The 25,928-nt window shown below is 41.3% G+C and overlaps 2 protein-coding genes across 2 annotated transcripts in view; one reads left to right on the forward strand and one right to left on the reverse strand.

The window, feature by feature from the left end:
* LOC115359829 (zinc finger protein 585A-like) overlaps positions 1–25,928 on the forward strand; it is a 1,044,768-nt gene that overhangs the window by 593,521 nt on the left and 425,319 nt on the right. The gene's annotated exons all lie outside the window — the stretch shown is intronic.
* Positions 13,887–20,976, reverse strand: pck1 (phosphoenolpyruvate carboxykinase 1 (soluble)). The gene is made up of 10 exons (XM_030052384.1): positions 20,879–20,976; positions 20,019–20,308; positions 18,953–19,137; positions 18,522–18,725; positions 17,788–17,975; positions 17,197–17,359; positions 16,781–17,005; positions 16,119–16,250; positions 15,835–15,930; positions 13,887–15,596 (listed from the first exon to the last, which is right to left on the reverse strand). Exons 2-10 carry the CDS (start codon positions 20,240–20,242, stop codon positions 15,139–15,141), a joined length of 1,875 nt encoding a protein of 624 aa, XP_029908244.1. The 5' UTR covers positions 20,243–20,308; positions 20,879–20,976; the 3' UTR covers positions 13,887–15,138.

Here is a 25,928-nt window from a genome sequence, read left to right on the forward strand (position 1 = left end):
GTGGCATTTGACAAGCTCGTGCTTATTCTCCTTTTATTTTGAAGGTGCTGCAACCGAACCATAATGACTATAAAATGTAAATTTATGCAGCTAAAAAGTTCGTAATCTGAGTTTTACAGCAATGCATCGTGCTGTTCAGCTTCACTTTTATTGATTTATTGATTTATGTACATGTTATCTATAAATAATTATGTGGTACTTTTCTGTAAAATATGACACATTTTAATGTCATGTAGTTTCACATTACATCAAAATTTATTTCTGGCCTGCAGCCCTCTATCCAGATTAATTTTTCGTCATTCATGTAGACTGATAAGGTCCAACAATGGGCCCTGTCCTCCTTATCTGCAGTGTCACTCAGCCTCCAGCAGGTGGCGTCCTTTACTCACATTTGTTCTGCAGTCTGCCTCCTGTTGTCCAGCTGCAGGGAGACTGAGGCCTCATGCCTGAACTTTATCTGGCAGGTCGATCCAGCAGGAAACAACCTGATGGTGTTTTAGCAAATAACTGTCATAATCACTCAAAAAATGGGAACCAGGACTTTTTTATACTGTCATAATCCTCTTTGTTCATGTTGGTTTCTGTGCTCAAAGTGTTATTTTGGGAGCTGTTTTACCGTGGAAGTGAATGAGAGATAGTAATCCAGTGTTGTGGATTAGCACCTATGAGGAGATTTCACCACCATGTGGACTCAGATAACAACCAGGGAGCTGGACAACACACACACACACACACTACACCAAGGGACATTTTCCTTCAATTTAACTCTTCAGCAAGTAGAAATAATCACGTGTGCATATTTTTGTGTGTCGTTGTGATGTCTAGTGAATTTGAAATCTGAGAAAATTCTCTTGAAATCTCTCAGAAGCATGCAGGGAAATGGGTGATAGGCAAAATGTCCCAAAAAATAGCAAATTAAAAAAAAAAAAAAAAAAAAAAAAAAAAAAAAAACAGAACATTAACAAAAAAAAATAAAAGAAAAAAACTGAAAAATGCTGAACTGATTTTGTATCAGTTAGTTTGAAGGAGGAGGAGAAGGAGGAAAAGGGAAGGAGAAATAAGATGGATGAGGTGGAAGAGATGAATGTAAAGGATGAAGAGAAGGGAGGAGGGGTGGATGGTGAGGGAAGAAGGAAAGGAAGGAAGGGAGGGAGGGAGGTATGGAGGGAAAGGAGATATAAGGAGTGCTCTCAGCCACCATGTTACCTCCTGTAACCCGCAGCAGAGAGAACTGATAGGCCTTCCTGTATCGTCTATTCAGAGAAAGGAGATAAGGCCTGTTCACACATGCAGCCTCACAGAGGAACTTCAGATGTTCCATGTCGGGGTCATGAAGTGTGAACGGGAGCTGCAGTCGTATTCAGACAAACCTGGTGAAAGTCCCGGGTGTCTTTGTGAGACTGGAGTGACTAAAAACCATAAAGCAGAATGAAAGTTACAACAGGTTTTTTTTTTTTTTTTTTTTTTGTAACAGGCCTCAGAAGTCGTGTCGTCATTTGTCTCTGATCCGTCAGCACTTTCTAGACTATCAGATCAGCGGTGAACAGAAGTCCTCAGCACACTCAGATCTGCGCAAGAGCCTTTGTTTATGTCATCGTCTCAGTCATGCCGAGCTTCTGGCCTCAGACCTTCATCAGGGCATTTTTAAGCCGTTGGAAACATTCAGCAGGTACATAAAGTCGAATATACACTGTGATTCTGGGTTGTCCCAGATTAAAGATGACCAGCGTGGAAGAAACGTGGTGATATCTTTGGTCGTGGCTTTAAAGTGGCGGTCCTACATTGCACTGTGAGAGAGGATCAAACATGGCCGTTGTCACGGTCTTATGACCAAATAAAGCCTGGGACAAAATTCTGACATTGTTAGAAATTTAGGATAACCATCTCACAATGTGACCGCTGCTATGAGCTACGTCTACTAACCAGCCAATAGAAATGCAGCATAAAATGACTCACTAATCAACACGACACAGGCGTTAAACCCAATGATGGAGGTAGAACGAGCAAAATGAAAAATATTTGAGATTACAACAAAGAAGTAAAAGGTCGGGTCCACACTCTGCTCCTCCTCCTCTTCTTTGAATTTTCATCCAAACACATTAATATCACTTCATATTAATATTTAATACATTAAAGCTACTGTTGCGAGGCTCCATGCTTGCTGAGCTTCATTGTTTACCACTATAGCGGTGGAGATGGATCCTGTATGCTGATGATGTTTTCTTGTATATTGACGTGCATCGTAGCCAATAACATTCAGTCGGTGTGATCATTGTACAGTCGACAAACATCAAACTTGTTGCTCTGCAATGTCAATGTGATTATCAACATCAGTGGTTATACACATTCCACATTTCAAATACAAAACAGGATTCAAAAGAAAAAGAAAGACAACAAGATGTGGTAGGATGATTCCGGTAAAATCATCAGAACAGCCGGTTATGTATTACTGTGAGCTTTTTGTGAGCGCTGCTGTAGAGACGTGGCTCGCTCAGCTGCAGGGTGAGAGACATTTAGAGGAATTTAATCAACAAGCAGCTGCAGTTTGTTCTGCCGGGGACTCCTCCACAGCCGGCTGGCCGCTGCCACACAACTACTCCAGGTTACCACATCACAGTTTGCCTGCAGAGCCGCCGTCACACTTGGCTTGTCGCCTGCCGGACACATGGAAGCCCGCCAGCCCGACTGTCATGTCACAGTTGGCGTTTTTACAGGTTTATGAGTCATTTTGTCCATCCGGATCTCTGGCTCAAACCACGCAGGTCTGGAAAAACGCCCATCACAGTGGTCTGACCGGACATTTTCATAACCTTTCAGGGTAAATGGAACCACAGAGTCCTGACTGTGGGACAAACAGGCCAGATCAGTTGGCTGGTGGTCACTGAAGCTGTTGGACTGAAAGAAGAAGAACAACAACAATGATGAAGAAGAAAAAGAAGAAGAAGAAGAAAAATAAGAAGAAGGAGAAGAAGACGATGATGAAGGGTTGTAGTGAAATTTAGACGATGGGACACTAGAACTCTTCAACTCCTCTGATTAAAAGAAATGATGCATTTAAGAAATCAATTAATTAATACATTTTTAAAGACCCCATGAAATGGACTCTTACTTTCTTGATATGATGGTGCAGGGACGGATCAATCACAAGTGCAAACCAACAGGATCTCAGTTTGGGAGAGAAACACACTTTTATTTTGAAGGGACATGTGGATGAGAGAGGATATTTAAAGATTTGTGAAAGTTTTTATTGGTTGAAATTTTAATTCACACCCACTAGTGCAGGATGATGATGTCACTGTTTAAGAGGCTCTGTTTTACAGGAAGCAGAGGTCATGAGGTCAGTTCATGGGAACTTTAAAGGAATTAATTCTTAGCAAGCAGCTTTTGTGTGCAGCAGTGAGCAGAAATTCAGTTTTAGTTAAAAAGCAGTTTTAAGGAGGCCAACGAGACCCTGGACGGCTCTGACTGTGCAGAGAGACGAGGCCGACTGGAACCAGCAGGCAGCAGGCAGCTGGGACGGCTGGCCAGCTGCCAGTCTGATAACACTCAGACGTTATTAATTTAATCATTAATCTGCTTAATTCACCCTTATGTAAGTGCACTGCTTTTATCTCTGTCTGTTCGTACTGTGAACGGCCTTTTCTCCCCACAGCCTGTCCACAATCAGTCTGCTGCCGCCCAGCAGGCAGGACGGCAACAGCAACACACACACACACACACACACACACACACACACATACACATACACATACATTACTCAGTGTTGTAACTGTGTTGCATTTATCTATTTATTGTTGGTTTTATTTATTATATATACCTGTTATGGCTACTCTTGCGTTCAAAAAAAAAAAAAATTAAAAAAGATCAGAGTAGTTTGTGAGGAAGAGCTAAATAATAAGCACTGGCAGAGATGTTTCAGTTTCAACAAAAGGGTCTTGAATTTATTTAAATGAACGGAAATATTCTCTGGGTTGACTTCAAACAATAAGCAAATAAAAAACGTAATTTAGCGGTAGATAAACTGTTTCACTTCTCACTTGCCTCACTCCTTCAGCACCAAGGAAAAACCAAAAGAAACCAGCTGCCCTCACTCCCTAATCACAGGAGGAGGTTGGCCTGGCCAGGAGGAGGGACGTGAGCAGCAAAGAAATATAAATAATAGTTCATCTACAGTATATCCTCAACAGTTATCATTATCCGTAGCATTTTCAAATCATTCAAATAATTATACAAAGAATCAATAGACTCCAACAATACCCATGTTCCCTCAGCTCATTTTAAACGGTCTAAACTCTTGACCCAAATCTCTACTTGTCAGTTTAATTAGTAACATGAAGACAGAGATAAAATTAGAATAAAATATCTTGAAGAGTATTGGATTGGGAGCGCTGCACCGGGTCAAAGACAAAAAAACAAACAAAACACAATCAGGTCTCGTCCAGGATGAAGGGAAACGATACGAGACAATAAAAAAATGACTTGTAACTGTTTGACCAACTTTTTGTCTCAGTCAGATTTCCTCGGGTTTTTGGACTGTTTCTCACAGCTGGACCTCATTCACAAACAGCTATAAAGGTAAAAGTAAAGTACAAGTTAAAAGTACAGTTAGACTTTTCTTGTCTGCTTGCCGATCCAGTTTAAAAAAAGACAAGAGAAAGAGAGAGAGAGAGAGAGAGAGAGAGAGAGCAGCGGTGGTCGATCGAGTTAGAGAGTGACTGGGGAGAGGGAGTGGCGGTTGCAAGAACAAAGCAGTGAATCAGAGAAATAAAAAGTTATTATTTGATTGTTTCATGCTGGTTTTGTTTTACAGCTCAAATAAAGCAGACAGCTCCGCACAGCGCTGCAGGAAGGTGCCGCGTTTGGTCTGAACGCAGCGATGCATTCAGGCCTGCAGGTCCTCAGCAGCGTTTCGCAGCCGGTAAAAAAAAAAAAAGCGGAATTCCCTCAGTCAGCAGTGACCAATCACAGGCCAGACCCGGGGAGCATCGCTGCTGACGTCCAGAGAGGGGTGAGTGTCCGCCTGGACCGCGATGTCCGTGATGTCACCGCGTTGGTATCTGTGCACCCGATGCAAACATACCTCACACACACACACACACACACACACACAAACACACACTGTTCGGCTGATAAGGTCTCACCTTTGATGCGTCACTTCTTGTCAACCTGCCATTGTGCAACTCTGAGCTGACTCTCTCTCTCTCTTTCTCTCATTCTCTCAATTCAGTTCGATGTAATAAGCATTATTGGCAAGACACAACATCAAGCATTGCCAAAGCAGGCACATTTTTTCCATGAACCATCTGAAGGTAACTGATATCAGAAATTGAGAGAAATTAAATGGTAAAGTCAGTGTTTAATGAAATGACACCATAAAAAATAGGCAACACATCATTATTCAATGAAATGAAACAATGAAATTAAATAACAGAGTCAATATTTGATTAAATGAAATAATGAAATTAAATGGCACAGTCTGTATTTGACACTCTAATATGAAGTTTGAGGCTGATGTTACACATTTGTCCTCCTCTTCTAAGACATATGAGATTTTCTCAGGGTCAGAGAGGAGGCTTTATGATTCAAATCAGGTAAAATGTTTATTATTAATTATTAATAAAGACAAAGGAAGCATTTCCTTCTGGAACAGGTTGAATTATCCAGCAGATTGTGGGAACATTTTGGATTTTCTGAAGGTGGAGGTTGCACTCTCGCTTTTGCACTTTTGCACTTCAACAGCTCTGGGTGTGTAAAGTCAAATAAAAGTTCATCTAACATACATGAGATCATCAGACGTGAAATAAGTGAAGTAGGATCATAAGACGCTAATGTGAAAGATAAAACATGGTTTGTTTAGAATTTGGTTAAAGTCAAAAGGCCATCATGTCTTTGAAGATGAGACGTACTTGTCTCTGTGAGGAATTAGGACAGCATCATGATTTTGCTGCAAAAAAGGAGACGCAAAGTCTCAATTTATGGGGAAAAAAAAATCCCTAAATGGTTCCAGTTTTTTTTTCATCTAAGCTCATAGAAATATGTATCATCGTAACCAGCGTCTGCTCATCTTCATCAATCCACAATGAAAAAAAAAATCATTTAGAGAGCCCCATTAATGTCTGTCCTTTTGACTCTGTTTAGCCCAGCCTCAGTGCTCTGTGTCGCCCCCTGGAGGTGAAAACACATTGTTGGACTCCCTCTGGTGATCTCTGCAGTGACAGGTGACGCTGTGTGTGACAGTTTTACATGGCAGGAGTCGACACAGCCCGGCCCGAAAAACACACACACACACACACACACACATTGAGTTTGTCGGCCAGAGCGAGCAGGGGCTGCTGGGATTGAACAGCGTGTTCAGAGAAGTTTTAATCTCCATGTGTCGCTCATTCTGCTGTCAGATCATGGAAACACATGTGAAGTTAAAAAAACAAAAAAAAAACAACAACAAGCAAATAAATGTCAGCAGCAGCTCAGAGGAGAGCAGGAAGGCCTGCAGTGTGAACAGAGCACTCTGTACCTGTCTGTCGCTCTCTTATCTACCTGTCTCTCTCTCTCTCTCTCTCTCTCTCTCCCTCTCTCTCACTCCTCTCTCTCTCTCTCAGCCCGTGTTGCCTCACCGCTGGCAGACATTCTGCCTCACAGTTTTATGAATCACCTGGCGGCAGACATGAGAGCAGAGCTGCTGACGGTGATGAAGGCTGATCAGGCTGTGATCACCACACCGGCTCCAAAGGTCCACAGGAGCCGGGTTAATTGGCTAAGAAAGAGGTTTCCAAAGTATGGCCCAGGGACCACCAGAGGTCTGCTGCCTGTCACAAACATTTAAACACAAGAATCACCGATCTCACCATCAAACAGAGCCTTGTAGTAATTATAATTATAGGTTTCTTGTATTTAAAGAAATGCAGATTTTTTCTGATAAATTTCCTTTTCTTTTTTTTTTTCTTTTTTGGTTTGCTTATCAACTTTTCCCCCATTTTTAAAAAAAAAAGTAAAATCATTTGAATCTGCTCAGGTTTCTAAGGGTTAATTTGACCAAAGTTTGTCAGTCAAAAATATGAGTGATTATTTTGACATGTTGTTATAATCTCACCTCCTTGAGTCCTTGTCGGTGTTCAAGATCGGCATCTAATCAATTTAATACTTAATATAAAAAACAAAAAAATATTGTCTTGAACTGTCTGCTGGGATAATCATTTCATTCCAGTGAGAAAGTGAGAAAAACTGAGACCTTTACCCACCTCTGTGCTATTAACCCTGTTTGATGGTTAATTGGCGGCACAGAACGCTGATATAGGCCCTGATATTTATTATAGCTGCAATAAATAATCCACCAGGATACAAAGGCCGAACACAAACAGGTCAGAAGACAGAAATCAGCTGCTGAGCCTCTGATCAACACGTTACCGAGTGATGGGATCCTAAATGTAATCTGATTTCTCCCTGTAATAAAGTCACGCAGCAGATCATTCACATTAAAGTGATCGAACAAGGGGCTCATTATCTCTTTAAACTCCTTACTGGTGTTTATCATCTCGTGCTGCCTTCAAGTCACATGGGAAACAGCAGAACCCACGCAGAGTGCACATGAGCCGAGCAACAAAGTCAGAAAGTGTAAATTTAACGCTGCAGGCTCTGTTGGAAACCTTGGGAATATTTAGTGAATATAGAATATTTATTTTTATGCTGCAAATGTGGCTTAGCTGTGGATTACTTACTGATGAGCACAAGTGCACCAGCACATAGGGAGTAAAGAAAAAGTACCGTAATAATCCATCACAGTGAACATTAAGAAATTTTTTCCATGTGCTTTAACTCAGATTGTCTTTGTTGGCCGGAAAATCACCGCAGCTCCTTCAGGCCAGGTGGTGCAAAAGTGTCTATTTTTAACCGTGAAAAAAAAAAATTAAATGATAAAAACTAAAATTAGATGTGGGATGCACTGCAGAACGAGTGAGGGAAATGTTAAACCTTCAAACCTGGATCTCCTCTCCTTCCTCTCCTCTGTCTTTTCTGTCTTTCTTCACTTTATTCACTTTATTTTGACTTAAAACCATCATTACCTGGTGTGGAGCACAAACAGGACACACAGTGGTAACTAAATGATGACACACGGCCTGGCTAAAGTACAACAGGAGTCACTTCAACAGAGGAAGGACTTTCTTCAAAAACATACCAGGACTACAGGTTTACATATAACCTTTGGCCTATTTGACTGTACAAATAAAATTAATTTAAACATATACGGGCGGTTTAAGCAATACTTCATCATGCACTGTCAATCCTGACTAAAATCTCATCAGCTGCTTCATTATGGATTATAAATCAAACCCAGAAACTCAAAAAGCATTCATTTTTTTTTTTTTTTAACAAGGATTCTTTATTTTATTCATATATTTCCAACCAGACATTGTTAAAGTTTCATTATATCTTTTAAAAAGGCACTTTGTGTGTAATAAAAGAGACAAACTCATAAAAAACCAGAAAAAATAAAAATCCTGGACAAGGTGCAGCTTGGAAATTGTTTGGCACAACTTTTTATGCCTGTTTACGGCCAAGCAGCGAACCTGTGTGAGTTTTAAAGGGAGATAACAGAACGTGAGTGTGAGGCACGCGGGCCGTGTGTGGCGGCGGGCTAATGATTCCCACAGAGAAAAACCACGGCGGAGGAACACGGCAGCAGGCAGGCGCTGCGTGGCGCTCGGCATGGAGGGTAAATGATTCTCCTGAGGAAGACCATCAGATACGCTGGCATCAGCAAGGACACCCAATGTACAATAACTAGACAATGTACAGATTTAACTTTCACACAGTGACACAGTACATAGACACACACAAACACACACACTGCACACAGTAAATAGGCCGCAGAGCTGAGGGTCTTTGTCCCCAAATCGCTCCACATCAGCGCTCTGACTTACGCACATTACATTGCAAAAGCAAGATAACACAGCATTCATGTTTTGCTGCTGGTGAAATCAGCACACACACACACACACACACACACACACACACACACACACACTGTTCACTTTCCAACTGACTGAAGGAATAACTGCAAATAAATAGGGGGATAAGTGAAGATTGAAGATTTAAAGAGAAATGTCCAGTATGAGGATGAAATGAAAACATTAAAATCCACTAACTTAAAGTACTCAACCACAAACTGTTGTATGACGGCGTATTAAGGTCACTGTGAGGAGACAATAAATTTATGCGAAAAAAAAAAACCCTCACATATTCATGAGGGGGGAGAAAAAGGAAAATTCTGAGATTAAAAAGTCGCAAATTTACAAGAAAAAAAAAAAACTCAGAAAACTAGTTTGTTTTCCTCCTGTGAGATCCAGTCAGAGGGAAATCCTGCTGGTTTGAGCCCAGAATCACAACCTCCTCCTCAGCATCTGGACTCTGAAGAGACGTTGCTGTGACTTGGGCCGATTCAGAAGAAAACAATCTGGTGATTCTGGGCTCAAATCAGCAGGATCTCCTTGTTCCTAAATCCCATGTCAAAGTAGAATCTGCTGAGGTGAGCTGCTGCAGGCCTGAGACACAGCGAGCACGTGGAGCCGCAGACAGCTCCCCGTGTTTGATGCAGATTCGCTGTTGCATTTGAGGCCAGCTCTGCCATGTCCTCAAACAGCTGCAGTCACTCCTCAGCTTCTTGCTCAGATCAACAAGACGGACGTGGTTTTGTGTTCTCGTGCGGACAGAGATTTTCAGAAATGCTCCCACGTGGATGGAGATTTTCTTTTTTAATGGATAAATAAAGCTTTGTTTTTTAAACTGGACAGAGGGACTCCACAAACCAACAGGCCTACATATTTTTTCAGTTTTTCAGGAGAGCAAGTTAAAACATCGGTTGTCTTCCCTCGGCAGCTCCTCCTGCGTCAGTCCTTTCTCATTCCCAGGACTGACAGCCTGGCCACACCCTTCTGCATCTGACATCGACGCCAGAAAACACCCGTTGGCGTCAGTATGAGACACACAGATGCCGCGATACAGATCGAGAAAGTCCACAAAGGCAGGCAGTCAGGGTGGATGGAGTTCGATTCCCGTTTCCAACGAGACATTTTGTTTGCTACCGAAACCGTGTGCAGTTTCCATTTTGCTGTGTAAACCCAATCTTTCCCTAACCTTAACCAAGTTGTTCTGTCGACTAACCTTAACCACGTGACACTGGAGGTGTGAGAAAAGAGAGAAAGTCCCAATGCGTCTCCAAAGGGAGCCTTTTGGAGTCGGTATCGGACGGAAAAGGGGCGTGACCAAGCTGCCCTATCTAATGACCTGGGAAACTCCTGAGCAGGAATGTGAGTTAACCTGCTCGACATGATGACGTGGAAACACTCAGACAGCTGGTGCCACATCAGATCAGCCACTCGGTCACAACATCACAGCTCAATATGTTGTGAACAGATCTGATTTATGCTGTAGAGCGAAACGTCACAGTTCTCTAAGGGTTATGTTACCACAGACATTATTTTCTGCATGAATCCAAAACCCAAATGAGGAAAAAAGTACTGGATTTCTGTCTAGGGCAGCCAAGACAAATTCTTCCATTTTTTTTTTAATGACATGAATTTCATTGTTTACTCTTTATTCTTTATTTGGATCCCCTTTGGCTCCCAGAATGACTCTGTTATGAGTGTAAAACATCCAGGTGAAGCTGTGGAAGTTAATCTGAGCTGCGTCTGCAGGCAGCAGCAGCATCAGCCTGTTCGGAGATGCAGCATGACGCTCCAGACACCTGGACGAAAACAAGTCAGAGATGATTAACCTCAGTCGTCTTACACAACAGCGCAAAACAACATGCAGCGACCTTGTGTCTGTGTGGGTTGATATTGTCGGCACACACTGAATGGCACAAAAGGCAAATATTAAAGAAGTGTTTCACACATGCAGATTTCCGAAGTGACCTGGATGGAGTTAACCTCACAAACTCTTCATGCTCTGCTGTCTTGTGTTAAAGCTCCTGTAGGTGACCTCTGTTGTCATTGTTGTTGTTGTTTTTAGCCACACAGTTTTACCATTCTTGAAGACAAACACTGCACTGGAACCAGACAAAACATAATGTAGTCACTTTAACTAATCACAGGCCGCCAGTGACATTTCCGACAGCCGTCATTCAGATTTAAACACAAGAAATATGATGTCAGTCCATTTATTATTATTATTTTTATTATTTTTATAATTTCTAGTAAAAAAAAAAAAAAAAAAAAAAAAAAACGCTAATTTTATTTTTTTATTTAATTTTATTTTATATACAATTTTATCTCTAATTTAATTCTTTTCTTTCTTATTTTATTTTATTTTATTTTATTTTACTTAATTAATTTCATTTTTTATTTTCTGGTAATGTTTTTCAGATAATGTTTAGATTTTTTATTCTAATTATTAAATTAGAGTGAATTAGAGTTTCTCCTTTTGCTGATGACACTCTGCTTGGAAGTACCAAAAGGTCCCCTTGGGGTCTCTTGACCTCAATTTGAAAACCACTGTAATGGGCTATACATCACTACACCACAGCTGCATGCCAGCAAACAGCTCAATATGACTGTAGGTGTGACTGTTATTGACTGTTGTTACCATGACAACAGGGCATCACAGCACAGATAGTCTGATCAGCGAATCCCGACCTGCTGATAAATGTTGGACATGTTATGTAATTGGAATCTCCCTCGACTCCGATCAGGACAGCAGGGTCAAATGTTATCTTCAGACATGATGAGACACTTCCTCCCCTGTTGAAATCACTTCTCCTCTTTCTACTCGTCTTTCACCTGACATTCATTTATACCACTGTGTAACTGAGTCAAAAAAATTCAACCTCTTCTTATTTTTCAGTACGGGGTGAAGAGCACAGAGATGATTATTCATAAATATTGTGGCCTTGACCTTTCATCACACATTTTTCCATGTATGCAGAGTGATTTAGAAAACACACTTCATTTGGCAACACTGAAAGTAATCTATCAATATCAACATCAGTCAAAACTTAAGTGGGTAAATGTGTGTACTAGTGGTAATACTCGTAGTAGTACATGATGTAGTCGAAGTATCTGCAGTAATGTCACTTGTTTATTGTATTAATGTGTTGAAACAAGACAGAATAAGAGAGAAAGGAGAAAAACAAGATTTGAACTCTTAAGATGTGAGAAAATGGGATAAGTTAAGATTTCTTTTCTCAGTAAATAGTTGTTGAGGTGTAGAATACAACATTATCCCTATCATCTATAAATAAATATGATAAAGTAATATAATATACAAGTTTCTTCCAGTCAGTTTTGCTCCACACTATCTGGCTTCACTTTGTGCATCAGCCTCACGTGTCCTGTCTGCCGTAAGGTCCGACCCCTGACCTCTGACCTCTGACTTCCACCTGGTTATGTCACATAATGTGCTGACTGAACTCTTCAGGACTATAAAAATCTTTTGGTCATGAGAAAGAATGCGGCCTCTGGTGCTTATTTTTTTTTATGTAGTTTTGTTTCACTTTAATTAGCTGTGAGTGGCCCCGCTGACATCTATGATCTCTTTACAAAAGATACTGATTAAAATGATGTTATTCAATACTTACATTGTATTTGTCTGCGGTTTCATTTACATCACTCAGGCACTACTGACTGACCAACTCTGATGTGACGTGATTTAGAAATCAGACCACTGGTGTAGTTGTTATTACGGCACCTAACGGACAAACAGATATACATATTTTATTATTTTTAGAGACACATGCAATGGTAAAGCTGCAGCCTGTCAAGTGATTATTAAACACTTTGTGTCCTCTGGAAAGGGAGGCAGGGTCCAGAAAAGCTCAGTACTGCTGGTCTTTACACCAAATGAAAGAAAAGACACCTCAGATAAAATAATGTTCCCTGTTTCAGCTCCACTTTTTTCCGTATTTTGCAGGGCTAGACATGACAAACCCCAACAGGGAGGATCAAACGAGTTCCCAGCAGAGGCACACACGTGTGTGTGTGTGTGTGTGTGTGTGTGTGTACTGGTGTTAATGTTATTTAGTCCATGACTTGGGATGAGATCAAGGTGTTACAACTGAGGTAATGTGTAAGTGAGCTAACTTGTGAATATAGATTTATCCACATTCCACAACACACACTTATACACTTTAACAGCTTTATTTAGCTTACAGCAGTATAGTTAATGTTAGATAAAACTGACAGTGGGATATCTGACGTCCCAGTGACAGAACATGAGTTTTATGGTGCCACGGTTTCACATCTTATTTCTGCTTTTCTCCTCTAAAAGTTTTGGCTTTTCTATTTGCAGTCATTTAAAAAACTGATCCTTGATTCTTATCCTTCCATCAAACTATGCAAAGCTTTTGGGCATTATGTTTTGTGTTGTTTTTAACTTGTTAATACACCAATATTGCAAAATCTTTTTTTTTTTTTTTTTTTTTTTTTTTTTTTAAGTGCAATATTGGCTGTGCCTTTACATTGACATAAAAAGCCACTGTCCATATTCAATCTCTCCATAGCATAGCACAATTATGGCTAAAACATCCTTAAACTGTTATGTTTCTCTCTGTCCTAAAGTTGCATTTATTTTGATTGATATCAGGAAGGAACTTCAGTTTAACAGACAATGTTTTAAGTTGATTTTTACACCAGGAACTGCAGCTGCTTCTATGTGAGCAACACTGAAGCAAACGTTTGTTAATCAAGAAGGATAATTTGCTACTCTTTCACTTGGGTAAGGATATTTGCATCGATATACTGAGTTTTCGCTTGTTGGTATCTTCCTGCACTATGACAATTAGCTATACCATCTACATTATTATTATCATCATCATACTTGTGTGATAAAAGAGCAGACAAGACAGAGCCACAGAGTCACAAATAAGTTTAAAAACATTTTATTCTCATCTTCCCTCATTTTGGGGCTTCAGATTACAACAAAACAGAACTAAGAAATACACCAACACAGTATAAAAATAAATTAAAACAGAAAAACAGAAAACATTCATTCATTCTCCCGCAGGGCACTGTCTGTGCTTTGCGTTCGGCGGGGCTGAAACAACACTGGGACCAAGACAACCTGGACACAGTCATGCTTTTTTGACAGAGTGTGCCATACAAATTCTTGTGGCAGTGATAGTATGTTGTGCGTTCATAATAAGTTATTATTAAATAGCATTCAGACAAAGGACAATGCATTTTAATAATAGAGGTAAGAGACGTCAGTGATTTGGAACACCTAAATTAAAAAATACTGTCGCTACAACAGGATACAGTAAGATTTCCTATTCAAATCAGCGGTCTAAGCTGTTCCCGTTTGATTATTCCTACAAGTTTTGTAGGAGTTTGGCATTCCCATCCCCATTCCCATTTCAGACAGATTTACTTTCAACCTAAACTGTCATTGTGGAAAGGTGAGGATTTTTACTGGTCAAAACAGAATTGTATAATCATTAAAAAAATACTATCAGAGGAGAGAACATTGTTCTCCCTCGGCAAAAAAGTTCTAGAGTTCGATATGAAAGACAAAATCCTCCAGAATATAGTCAGCACTGGTTAAGTCAGTGAGACATTCTAGAATTACTGTACCAACATTTTGCTCTAGAATTACCAACGTGTTCTTCTAGAGTTACTAACGTGTTGATCTAGGATTACCAACCCATCGGCGGAGGATTACCACATGTTGTTCTTGGATTACCAACATGTCGTTCTAGGATTACCAACATGTCATTCTTGGATTACCAACATATGACCCTAGAATTACCAACACATCGTCGTAAGATTACCAACATGCTGTTCTAGGATTACCAACATGCTGTTCTAGGATTACCAACATGTCGTTCTAGAATTACCAACATGTCGTTCTAGAATTACCAACATGTCGCTCTAGAATTACCAACACGTCATCGTAAGATTACCAACATGTCGTTCTAGGATTACCAACACATCGTTCTAGAATTAACAACACGTCGTCGAAGGATTACCAACATGGCATTCTAGAATTATCAATTTGTTGCTCTAGAATTACCAACATGTTCTAGGATTTCAAGTGTGTTGCTCTACAATTATCCACATGTTGTTCTAGCACTATCAAATTCTGCTGGTGTATGAGGCCACTGATTTTCTGCCTGTTTCTCTATCAAGAGTCTCTCTCTGCTTGTCCTCATTACATCTGCTTGACCCTCTGCTGCAGGAGCTCCAGCTGCGTGGCGATCTCGATAGGAAGGCTGTCGTTCACCTGTGTGGTGAAGTACCTCCGCACTTCCTCCACCTCCTTCTGCCAGAACTCCTGGTCCAGGGCAAACAGCTCGTCCAGGTCCACGCTCCCCTCCAGGCCCTGCAGGTTCAGGGACTCACGGCTGGGCACGTAGCCCACAGCCGAGGGCATGGCGCCAGCGTCGCCGTTCAAGCGCCTGAACATCCAGTCCAGGACACGGATGTTGTCGCCGAACCCAGGCCACAGGAACCCGGCAGTGGGACTCTTGCGGAACCAGTTGACGTGGAAGATCTTGGGGAGTTTGGCGCCGGGGCGATCAGCCATGCTGAGCCAGTGGGAAAGGTACTGGCCAAAGTTGTAGCCAAAGAAGGGGCGCATGGCAAATGGGTCGTGCATGATCATCTTGCCTGGAGGGAGGAGAAGGGAGAGTAGAAAGGCTTGATAAGGGTCTTTTATTTTGACAGATTTGTAGTAGTGGCTACATCAGTCCATTGCAAGCACTAGCAAGGAGGGCTCTTTCATTTAAGGGTTTTTATTTTTGATGGTGACAGTGCTGTACTGGAGCACACAGTGGGACTTCTATGACAGCTAAGACCTGGGTTTGCATGGACAAATGAAGCCCATCTAACAGCTTCACATACTGACCTTTGTGTTCAGCGGCGGCGGTGGCCTCTGACCTCATTGCCGCTCCAACAAACACTCCATGTTGCCAGTTGAAGGCCTCGTACACCAGAGGGACACCTGCAGAGAGGCAGAAGGGGACATGTTAGATTTATTATATCACAAATGCTGCTCTCTTCTTTTGTCTGTTCTTGTTTGCTCCGGTGTCTTCTTTAACTCTTTTTCCCCTTCCCGTTTCTTTCCACTGATTTTTTTATCCTGTTGCTATCCACTTGTTGCCCCCCAATTGTAGTTTTTTCTGTGCTCACCTTCAGGCCTGCGTCCTCCAAAGATGATGGCCTCAATGGGAACTCCCTCTGGAGATTCCCACAGCGGGTCGATGATGGGACACTGGCCAGCCGGCGTGCAGAAACGAGAGTTGGGGTGAGCGCAGGGTTCACCTGGAGAGGCCAGAGAGATAAGGCTTACATCACAGCAGCACACACAGAAACACACCGGTGCCAGCTCTGGGCCTGTTTGGGCCTGTTTCCTAGTCTGTTTTGACTATCCACTGACACTGATTCATGTATCAGGAATTAAGCTTCAAAAGTTCTAGTGTTTTCCATTAAAATGATCAAATTCTATTACATGGTCGTAGTTTGAGGCTTGGAGCTTGAGTCAAATTTGAAAGAAACTGGCATTTACTTTTTACAAAATGATTCTTTCTACAATATTTAAAGATAGAGTCATTCTTCAAACATAAAAACGAGCAACTTTGGTTGACAATATTAGACTGGACTGTCGATATTTCAGAAATACTAACTGAAGAACTTCTGGTATTATATCAGCTGTTAAATATGCATCTCTCAACATTTGGTTTCTGTCTGTGTCTGTTTCACACTGCATCTTCATATTATGTCTTTATCATTGCTATGTGCACCTGAACCGGCTCCAACACTGTAAATGAAATTTAAAAAATGAAAAAACTCACCATCTGCCGGGCTCCAGGGCTTGTTCTTCCAGGAAGTGACGGTGACTCCCTCAGGCAGTGATTGGTCCATTCCCTCCCAGTACACGCCTCCATCACTGGTCTCTGCCACGTTGGTGAAGAGGGTGTTCTTAACAATGGTCGCCATGGCGTTGGGGTTGGTCTTGGCTGATGTGCCGGGCGCCACGCCGAAAAAGCCATTTTCTGGGTTGATGGCACGAAGGTTGCCTAGCGATGGGATTGGAGAGAGGAAGATGAGGAAGAGGATAAAGTACCTACAAAAACAGAGTTGATGAAACTAACAAAGTCTAACAAGGTTAGAATGGTTGCAATAAATCTCCCTTTCCTCTTTTGGCTCATATTTATAATCCTTGGTGGCAAATCACACCCAGACTCTAAAATAAACCAGAGTGACTCACCTTGGTCATCAAACTTCATCCAGGCGATGTCATCTCCCACACACTCGACCTTCCAGCCAGGCAGCGTCGGGCACAGCATGGCCAGGTTGGTCTTCCCGCAGGCGCTGGGGAAAGCTGCCGCCATGTACTTCTTCTGCCCCGCCGGGTTGGTGATGCCCAGGATCTGGAGGGGAGACACATTTGGTTTCACTTAAGACCCGTGATGTGGTGCTGGGTTATGTTTATCTTTAGGCTTTATTCCATGTGCTTATGGCTAAACAAAAAATTAGATGGATGGATGCATAGGTAAAGGATGGCAAAAAAAGGCAGAAAGGAAAGGAGGCAGGAAGGTAAATACAAAAGAAAGGCAAAGAAAAAAGACAGACAGAAAGACAGTAAAGCTTTTATAAACTTGAATTGGATGCTGAAATATCCATCCAACCAATCATGATGAGTTCATCTTGGTGGTGATGTTCTGGCATGAAATTACACATAACACTTCTTGCATGAGCAAAATTAGGCTCTTACAGATGATAAACAGATTTGAGCCAATCAATCAATCACTTTAATAAATAAGACAAATGTATGTCTATTTCTCGGTCCCTGTCTCACCAGCATGTGCTCGGCCAGCCAGCCCTCGTCCTTGGCGATGCGGGAGGCAATGCGCAGGGCAAAGCACTTCTTCCCCAGCAGGGAGTTTCCTCCGTAGCCGCTGCCGAAGGAGACGATCTGCCTGCGGTCCGGGATGTGGGCGATGAGCGTCTGCTCCGGGTTACAGGGCCAGTTGTTCACCAGGGGCTCTGAGAGAGTGAGAGAGAGAGAGAGAGAGAGAAAGAGAGAGAGAGAGAGAGAGAGAGAGAGAGAGAGAGGAAGGAGGAATGAGCATCAGATTAAGTTCACTTTCACTTAAATTCACTTCCAAAAATGAGCTCTTTTCTGTTTTTCTTCAGTTCTTATTCTAATCTGTTCTATTCTATTCTATGTAGTCTGTTTCTAGTCTGAGTCTGGTCTAGTCTGCTCTTTTGGGTTCAGTTTATCACATATAAAATGTGTAAAGTATTTTATTTGTGTCGTAGTAGTTTTAGTATTAATAATAATCATAATTATTATAACAGTACACATTATAATAGTAGTAGTAGTAATTTGAAAAAGTTGTATTTCTGTTTTGAGGGAGCAAGTGGAGTGGGCTAAATTATAGTAGTAGTAGTGCTAGTAGTAGCAGAAATAATACTAGTAGGGGTAGTAATACTCTTAATAGTAATACTAGTAATAGTAGTAGTGGCAGTAGTAGCACTAGTGGCTGTGGCTGTGGTAGTGGTATTAATTGCGGTAGTAGTAGTTCTTACTCTTGAGCGGCAGTGGGCAGCCCACAGAGTGCAAACAGCGCACAAACTCTGCTGATCCCAGCGCAGACAGGACGGCTTTGCCCATCCGGGTCATCACCCTCATGCTGGCCACCACGTAGGGCGAGTCGGTCAGCTGCACACCGATCTTGGACAGGGGCGAACCGACCGGGCCCATGCTGTACGGGATCACATACATGGTCCGACCTGAGGAGAGAGAAGGGGGGGGGTGAATCCCATAACACCAATGTATCCCATAACCCCTCAGTGTCAATCTGAAGTTGCTTTGTAATATTTTTACAAGAGGGAACCTCTGATTGTGTTTGCAGTGGATCTTCATGCTTAAATTGAGACTAATATAATGTCCTGCAGTACCAGGTTTCCCTTCTGGGATCAATAAATTATCTCTGATTTCTGATTCTGATTCTGAATACCTTTCATGCAGCCGGGGAACCGCTCCGACATGGCTTTGTCCATCTCTTCCTGGGACATCCAGCGTCCCAGCTGGCTGACTCCGCCCCCCAGTGGGGTGGGCACCGTGTCCTTCTGCTCCTGGGTCACGATCACCGTCTTACTCTCCACTCGGGCCACGTCTCTGGGGTCGGTCCTGGCTAACCAGCTGGAGAGGAGGAAGGAGGAGGAGGAAGGAGGAAGAGTTTGGAGAGTAAGGAAGGATGAAGAGAAAAGGAATGAGGGAGGAGGAAGAAGACAGAGGGGAAAAAAGAAGATGAGAGAGGGATGAGAATGGAGGGAAACTTTAGTTGTCCATCTGTTTTTATTCATAGCTGCATGAAGAGATGTAAAGTCTTCACCTCTCTGTCATCAACTACTTCATTTAGAAAAAACAAAACAAAAACAAAACTCCTCATTCACGCCTGCTGCACATCCATAACTAATAATTTACAAACTGTCCTACAATCAAAGTGAGTCACTCCACAGCACAAGCAAACAACATGAGCCACTCTCTCAGTACGTGCTGCGCAGGTTGTTCGTGTCTTATTTCACCGACCATGGACGAACTGGTCCTGCTGGTTTGTTTGAACCCTGACCTTCACCTGCGATGTTGTGCATGACAACAGCTGCTGACGACCGACTGGTGCACATTCTCTTCTGCATAACAGCACCATTACCTGTTTGTTCACCAGATTATTGGAATAACAAACCCTACTGATAGTCAACATCCATTATATAAGTCCACTGGCTCTTCCAGGGACCAAGAAACTGGTTATCATATTTAATGTAGATCATTATGCATAATATACATTTACAAACATTTTTAGTGTCAACTCAAAATTAATCTTTTTAATTTAGCTTTTAACTGGTGACACATTAACTCCTGTTTTATCAATTATTTACAGCTATTTATAATTTTAAAAACAGCTATACTATACTATTTGCATGCTCTTTGTAGTTTTTATTCTAATTTTGTGATGCAGTGCAAAAAAAGATAACCGGAAGCCCCAAAACTAAACCACAAACTTGATTTAACAGCTGACGTACCAGTTCTCGTATTTGGTCAGCTTCTTGATCATGCCCTGCTCCTCCAGCTGGGTCAGGATGGCGCGGTTCTCCTCCTCGGAGCCGTCGCAGATGTGCAGGGCATCGGGCTGGCACAGCCCCACGTTGACCTCCACAAAGTCCCTGACGGCCGGGCTGAGGGCGCTGAGGTCGCCCTGCAGCACCCTGAGACCGCTGGAGCTCTGAGACTGCAACTCAGGAGGCATGATGGAGGAGTCTGAGAGAGAGAGGAGGAGAAGGAAGGAGGAGAAGAAGAGCAGGAGTGGATGAGTCTGGGGGGGGAGAGAGGGGAAGAGGAGAGAAAGGAAAAGGAGAAAAGAGTAGATGGGGAAAGGAAAAAAGAGAGGAGGATGAAGGAGAGAAGAAAAGAGGAGAGAGGAGAAAGAGAGGGGGAGGATGATGTGGAGAAGAGAGAAAAAGTCGGAGGAAAGGGTTAAAATTGAGGGAGAAAAAGTTAAAAGAGAAGAGGACAAAGAAGAGGCAAAAAAACAGAAAAGGGATAGGTTGAGGAGGAAGGGCAGTAAAGAGAAGAGAGGAGCGGTGACAATGAGAAAAGAGGAGACAAAACACATATTTCAGTTACATCAGACTTCACTATAAATTATGCAGCTTTTTCATGAATTTTCTCAATTGAAAGCCATCAGGTTAAACTTTTCATTTTTAACTTTATTTTTTTTTTTTTTACTGCTGCATCTCAACTTCTGGATGATGCAACAGCATCAGTGCACAAACCAGCAGAGTTTTCTCTACAATCCAGGACAGCACATCAAATCTCCTCTCTCACTCTCTCAGCACATCCTCAAATTGAATAAAAAAATATATATCTTTGAGTGTCAGATTACCTTTAGCTGTTAGTTTGGTGCAGTCAGCCTTTAGCTTGGCCTCATCAGTCGAGCTCGTCTGGCTGCCGGATGTTTCTCAGGATAGTTCAGGCCTGTTGCTTGACTCAGCTGTATCTGCTGTGGAGAGGTTTGCTCCTTTTATACCGCGGGATCTCCCACAAGCAGGGAGGAGGAGGGAGGAAGGGGGGAGGAGGAGGTGCGTCCTCTGGGTTATTTGCATGATGCAACTGTCTCTCCTGCGCACACCAGAGCTGGAAAACACAGCCGGGGACTCGTGTGAATCATTAAACAGGTGACACTTACGTCTTTAATGTACAATCCAGTTCTTTCAGCACCGGACAAACACACACACACACACACACACACACACACACACACACACACTGATAGCTGGTAGTAGGCTTGGATCCAGACAGAGAGACAGACAGGTCAGCACTGGCCTGTGCTGTCTCTCTCTCTCTCACACACACACACACTGGCAAAGCAAAGGCAGGGTGATACTGTAGGTTTGAATGAATGTGTGCTTCACCAGCTGGACCATGCAGAGAGAGAGAGAGAGAGAGAGAGAGAGAGAGATAGAAGTTAAAATCATCTTGTCTTGCTCAGATGATCTCAGTCACTTCACACAGCACCGTGCCATGCAAACTGGGTGAAACCACTGCAGTAACAAGCTGGTGTGTTCACATTCTGTTTGTCTCACGTCCGGATGAAGTGACACTTCTGAAGCTGTTCATTACAAGTGAGGCCGAATTGAAATTCTCCCTCGCTTCACATCTTGTTTTTCTTATTTTCTGTTTATCCAAAGTGCTGATTAGTATGCGACTTGGATAAAACCATTCCTGCATCAAGCTGAAAATACAATGCTGGGATGTTCACCCACCCCCGTCCCTCCTCCCTCCCCCTCGCTCTTCCTCTCTTGCAGCAGCTGAACTTTGACCCACATTACTGGGGTGATGTAAGTTCAGAGTTCAGCTGCGTCAGGCTGCCGAGCCTTGGCTGGCCTCCTTCCTATTGGCTGGCTGACAGGGGCTCGCCACATGGTCAAAGGTCAGGGAGGGAATGTATATGGTATGTGTGTGTGTGTGTGTGTGTGTGTGTGTGTGTGTGGTAGTTTGAAAGACTGAAGAAAATCTGCAACTTCTAGAAAGCAGAAATGTAAGAGATAAAAAAAAAAATGTCATTAACAGCGAGGCTGGAAGTAGCTAATTGTATTTTCTCCTGTTACTGTGATTAAGTAATTTTCTGTGTACTTGTATTTTTTTTTTTTGTTTTTTTTTTTTTAAAGTCAGTCATTTTTGCCTCAGTTGTGTTTTTTCGGCAATTTTGTACTTGACTCCATTGTAAAGTCCGTCCCTTCGGGGAACAAATTTAGCCTCAGAACGAGATAAAGAGTGTTTCCAGTCCGTCGGCAGAGAAGAGGAATCTGCCGTCATTTTGTCATTTCTCGTTTTTCCACTTCAAAGAATCCAGTTTGAACTCTGTGCTCTCACATGGAAAACACCACACGCAGCACTATTTTACATCTGAAGTCACACAGTACATTTTAAATCATACGGAGGCACATTTATACACCAGAACTTTTATTGCTACTGAAGGAAAAATCAGTAAAGTAACAGGATTTCTACTTGAATTGGATGTTCTGGTACTCCTAACATCAAGTAGTGGTACAGCAGCAGCAGCAGAAGAAGTTACAGCAGTAGCTGCAGTGGTACTAGAAGCAGTAGTAGTAGTAGTAGTAGTAGTAGTGGTAGTAGGGGTAGTATGATATTAGTAGAACCATTAATAGGAGTCATAGTCGTAGTAGTAGTAGTAGTGGTAGTAGTAGTAATAATGACAATAATCTTTATTTAACATCACTTTTAACTCACTGTCATGCCTCCTTTGTTTTATGATTTTGTTCTGCTCTTTTACATATTTAGTTTTATGTCCTCCTTTTTTTTATCTACATCTTTTATATATCTTATATATATATATATATATATATATACATATGTAACACTTTTTTTGCTGCCTTTGTAGTTTGATTTTCAGCTCATTGTTTGGGTTTATCATATAGTATTTGCACTCGTATTAAAGTTTTTATTTATTCTCTTTTTTTTCACTTTATTGCAAAGCGCCTCGGGCTACACCCCCTGTATGAAAGCTGCTATATAAATAAAGTAATATTATTATCAAAGTATTATTATATATTGGGGTATAGTGGGGTAGTAGTGGCAGTCGCAGTAGTAAGAGCAGCAGCAGTAATAGTAGTAGTAATAGTAGTATCAAGTGTTGATGTAGCAGTAATAGTAGTAGTACTTGTAGCAGTGGCAGTAGTAATAGTAGCAGTACCAGTACTAGTAATAGTAGTAGGAATAGTCATATTAGGTGTTTAGGTACTAGTAATACTAGTAGTAGTAGTAATAGTAGTAGTTAGTGTGCTAGTAGTAGTAATAATATTAGTAGTAGTAACATCAGGTGTCGAGGTAGTAGTAGTAGTTGTAGTAGTATTAGTAGTGATAGTAGTTGAGGTAGCAGTAATAGCAGTAGCACTAGCAGTAGCAGAAGTAATAGCAGCAGCAGTCGTAGTAGTAGTAGTAGTAGTAGTGATAGTAATAGTAGTAGTAGTAGTCATAGTAATACAAGCAGCAGTAATAGTAGCAGTGATTGCAGTAGTAGTATAATTAGAAGTGGTAGTGTAAGTAATAGCAGCAGCAGTAGTAGCAGTAATGGTAATATCAACAGTATTAGTAGCAATAAAAGCAACAACAGTAGTGGCGGTGACCGCAGCAGCAGCAGCAGCAGTAGTAGTAGTAGTAGTAGCAGTAGCAACAGCAGTAGCAGTAGCAGTAACGGTAGTAGTAGTAATTCCAGCAACAGTAATAGTAGCAGTGATAGCAGCAGCAGTAGTAGTAGTAGTGGTAACAGAAGTAGTAGTAACAGTAGGAGTAATAATATAAGCAGGAGTAATAGCAACAGAAATAGAAGTGGTAGTATCAGTAATAGTAGTAATAGTAACAGTAATAGCAGTATCAGTAATAGTAATAGTAGTAGCAGTATCAGTAATAGCAGTCATAGTAGCGGCAGTATCAATAATGGTAGTAATGTAATAGTAGTATCAGTAATAGTAGTATTAGTAGTAGAAGTGTCAGTAATAGTAGTAGAAGTAGTAGAAGTGTCAGTAGTAGTAGTATCAGTAGTAGAAGTGTCAGTAATAGTAGTGTCAGTAGTAGTAGTATCAGTAATAGTAGTATCAGTAGTAGTAGTATCAGTAGTAGTAGTATCAGTAGTAGTAGTATTAGTAGTAGTAGTATCAGTAGTAGTAGTATCAGTGGTGGTAGTATTAGTAGTAGAAGAAGTGTCAGTAATAGTAGTGCCAGTGGTAGTAGTATCAGTAGTAGTAGTATCAGTGGTGGTAGTATTAGTAGTAGAAGAAGTGTCAGTAATAGTAGTGCCAGCGGTAGTAGTATCAGTAGTAGTAGTATCAGTGGTGGTAGTATTAGTAGTAGAAGTGTCAGTAATAGTAGTGTCAGTAGTAGTAGTATCAGTAATAGTAGTATCAGTAGTAGTAGTATCAGTGGTAGAAGTGTCAGTAATAGTAGTGTCAGTAGTAGTAGTATCAGAAGCAGTAGTATCAGTAGCAGTAGTATCAGTAATAGTAGTATCAGTAGTAGTAGTATCAGTAGTAGTAGTATTAGTAGTAGTAGTATCAGTAGTAGTAGTATCAGTGGTGGTAGTATTAGTAGTAGAAGAAGTGTCAGTAATAGTAGTTCCAGTGGTAGTAGTATCAGTAGTAGTAGTATCAGTGGTGGTAGTATTAGTAGTAGAAGTGTCAGTAATAGTAGTATCAGTAGTAGAAGTGTCAGTAATAGTAGTATCAGTGTCAGTAGTAGTATCAGTAGTAGTAGTATCAGTAGTAGTAGTATTAGTAGTAGTAGTATCAGTAGTAGTAGTATCAGTGGTGGTAGTATTAGTAGTAGAAGAAGTGTCAGTAATAGTAGTGCCAGTGGTAGTAGTATCAGTAGTAGTAGTATCAGTGGTGGTAGTATTAGTAGTAGAAGTGTCAGTAATAGTAGTGTCAGTCATAGTAGTATCAGTAGTAGAAGTGTCAGTAGTAGTAGTATCAGTAGTAGTGGTAGTAGTAGTAGTATCAGTAGTAGTAGTATTAGTAGTAGAAGTGTCAGTAATAGTAGTGTCAGTAGTAGTAGTATCAGTAGTAGAAGTGTCAGTAGTAGTAGTATCAGTAATAGTAGTGTCAGTAGTAGTAGTATCAGTAGTAGTAGTATCAGTAGTAGTAGTAGTAGTAGTAGTAGTAGTAGAAGTGTCAGTAATAGTAGTATCAGTAGTAGTAGTATTAGTAGTAGTAGAAGTGTCAGTAATAGTAGTATCAGTAGTAGTAGTATCAGTAGTAGTAGTATTAGTAGTAGTAGAAGTGTCAGTAATAGTAGTGTCAGTAGTAGTATCAGTAGTAGTAGTATCAGTAATAGTAGTATCAGTAGTAGTAGTATTAGTAGTAGTAGAAGTGTCAGTAGTAGTAGTGTCAGTAGTAGTATCAGTAGTAGTAGTATCAGTAATAGTAGTATCAGTAGTAGTAGTATTAGTAGTAGTAGAAGTGTCAGTAATAGTAGTGTCAGTAGTAGTATCAGTAGTAGTAGTGTCAGTAATAGTAGTATCAGTAGTAGTAGTATTAGTAGTAGTAGAAGTGTCAGTAATAGTAGTGTCAGTAGTAGTATCAGTAGTAGTAGTGTCAGTAATAGTAGTATCAGTAGTAGTAGTAGTAGTAGTAGTAGAAGTGTCAGTAGTAGTAGTATCAGTAGTAGTAGTATCAGTAATAGTAGTGTCAGTAGTAGTAGTATCAGTAGTAGTAGTATCAGTAGTAGTAGTGTCAGTAGTAGTAGTGTCAGTAGTAGTAGTATCAGTAATAGTAGTGTCAGTAGTAGTAGTATCAGTAGTAGTAGTATCAGTAGTAGTAGTATCAGTAGTAGCAGTATCAGTAGCAGTAGTATCAGTAGTAAGTAGCAGTAGTATCGGTAGTAGTAGTATCAGTAGTAGTAGTATCAGTAGTAGTAGT

The sequence above is a fragment of the Myripristis murdjan genome, chromosome 5 (assembly GCF_902150065.1).
Source record: "Myripristis murdjan chromosome 5, fMyrMur1.1, whole genome shotgun sequence".
In the NCBI taxonomy this organism is placed as follows: domain Eukaryota; kingdom Metazoa; phylum Chordata; class Actinopteri; order Holocentriformes; family Holocentridae; genus Myripristis; species Myripristis murdjan.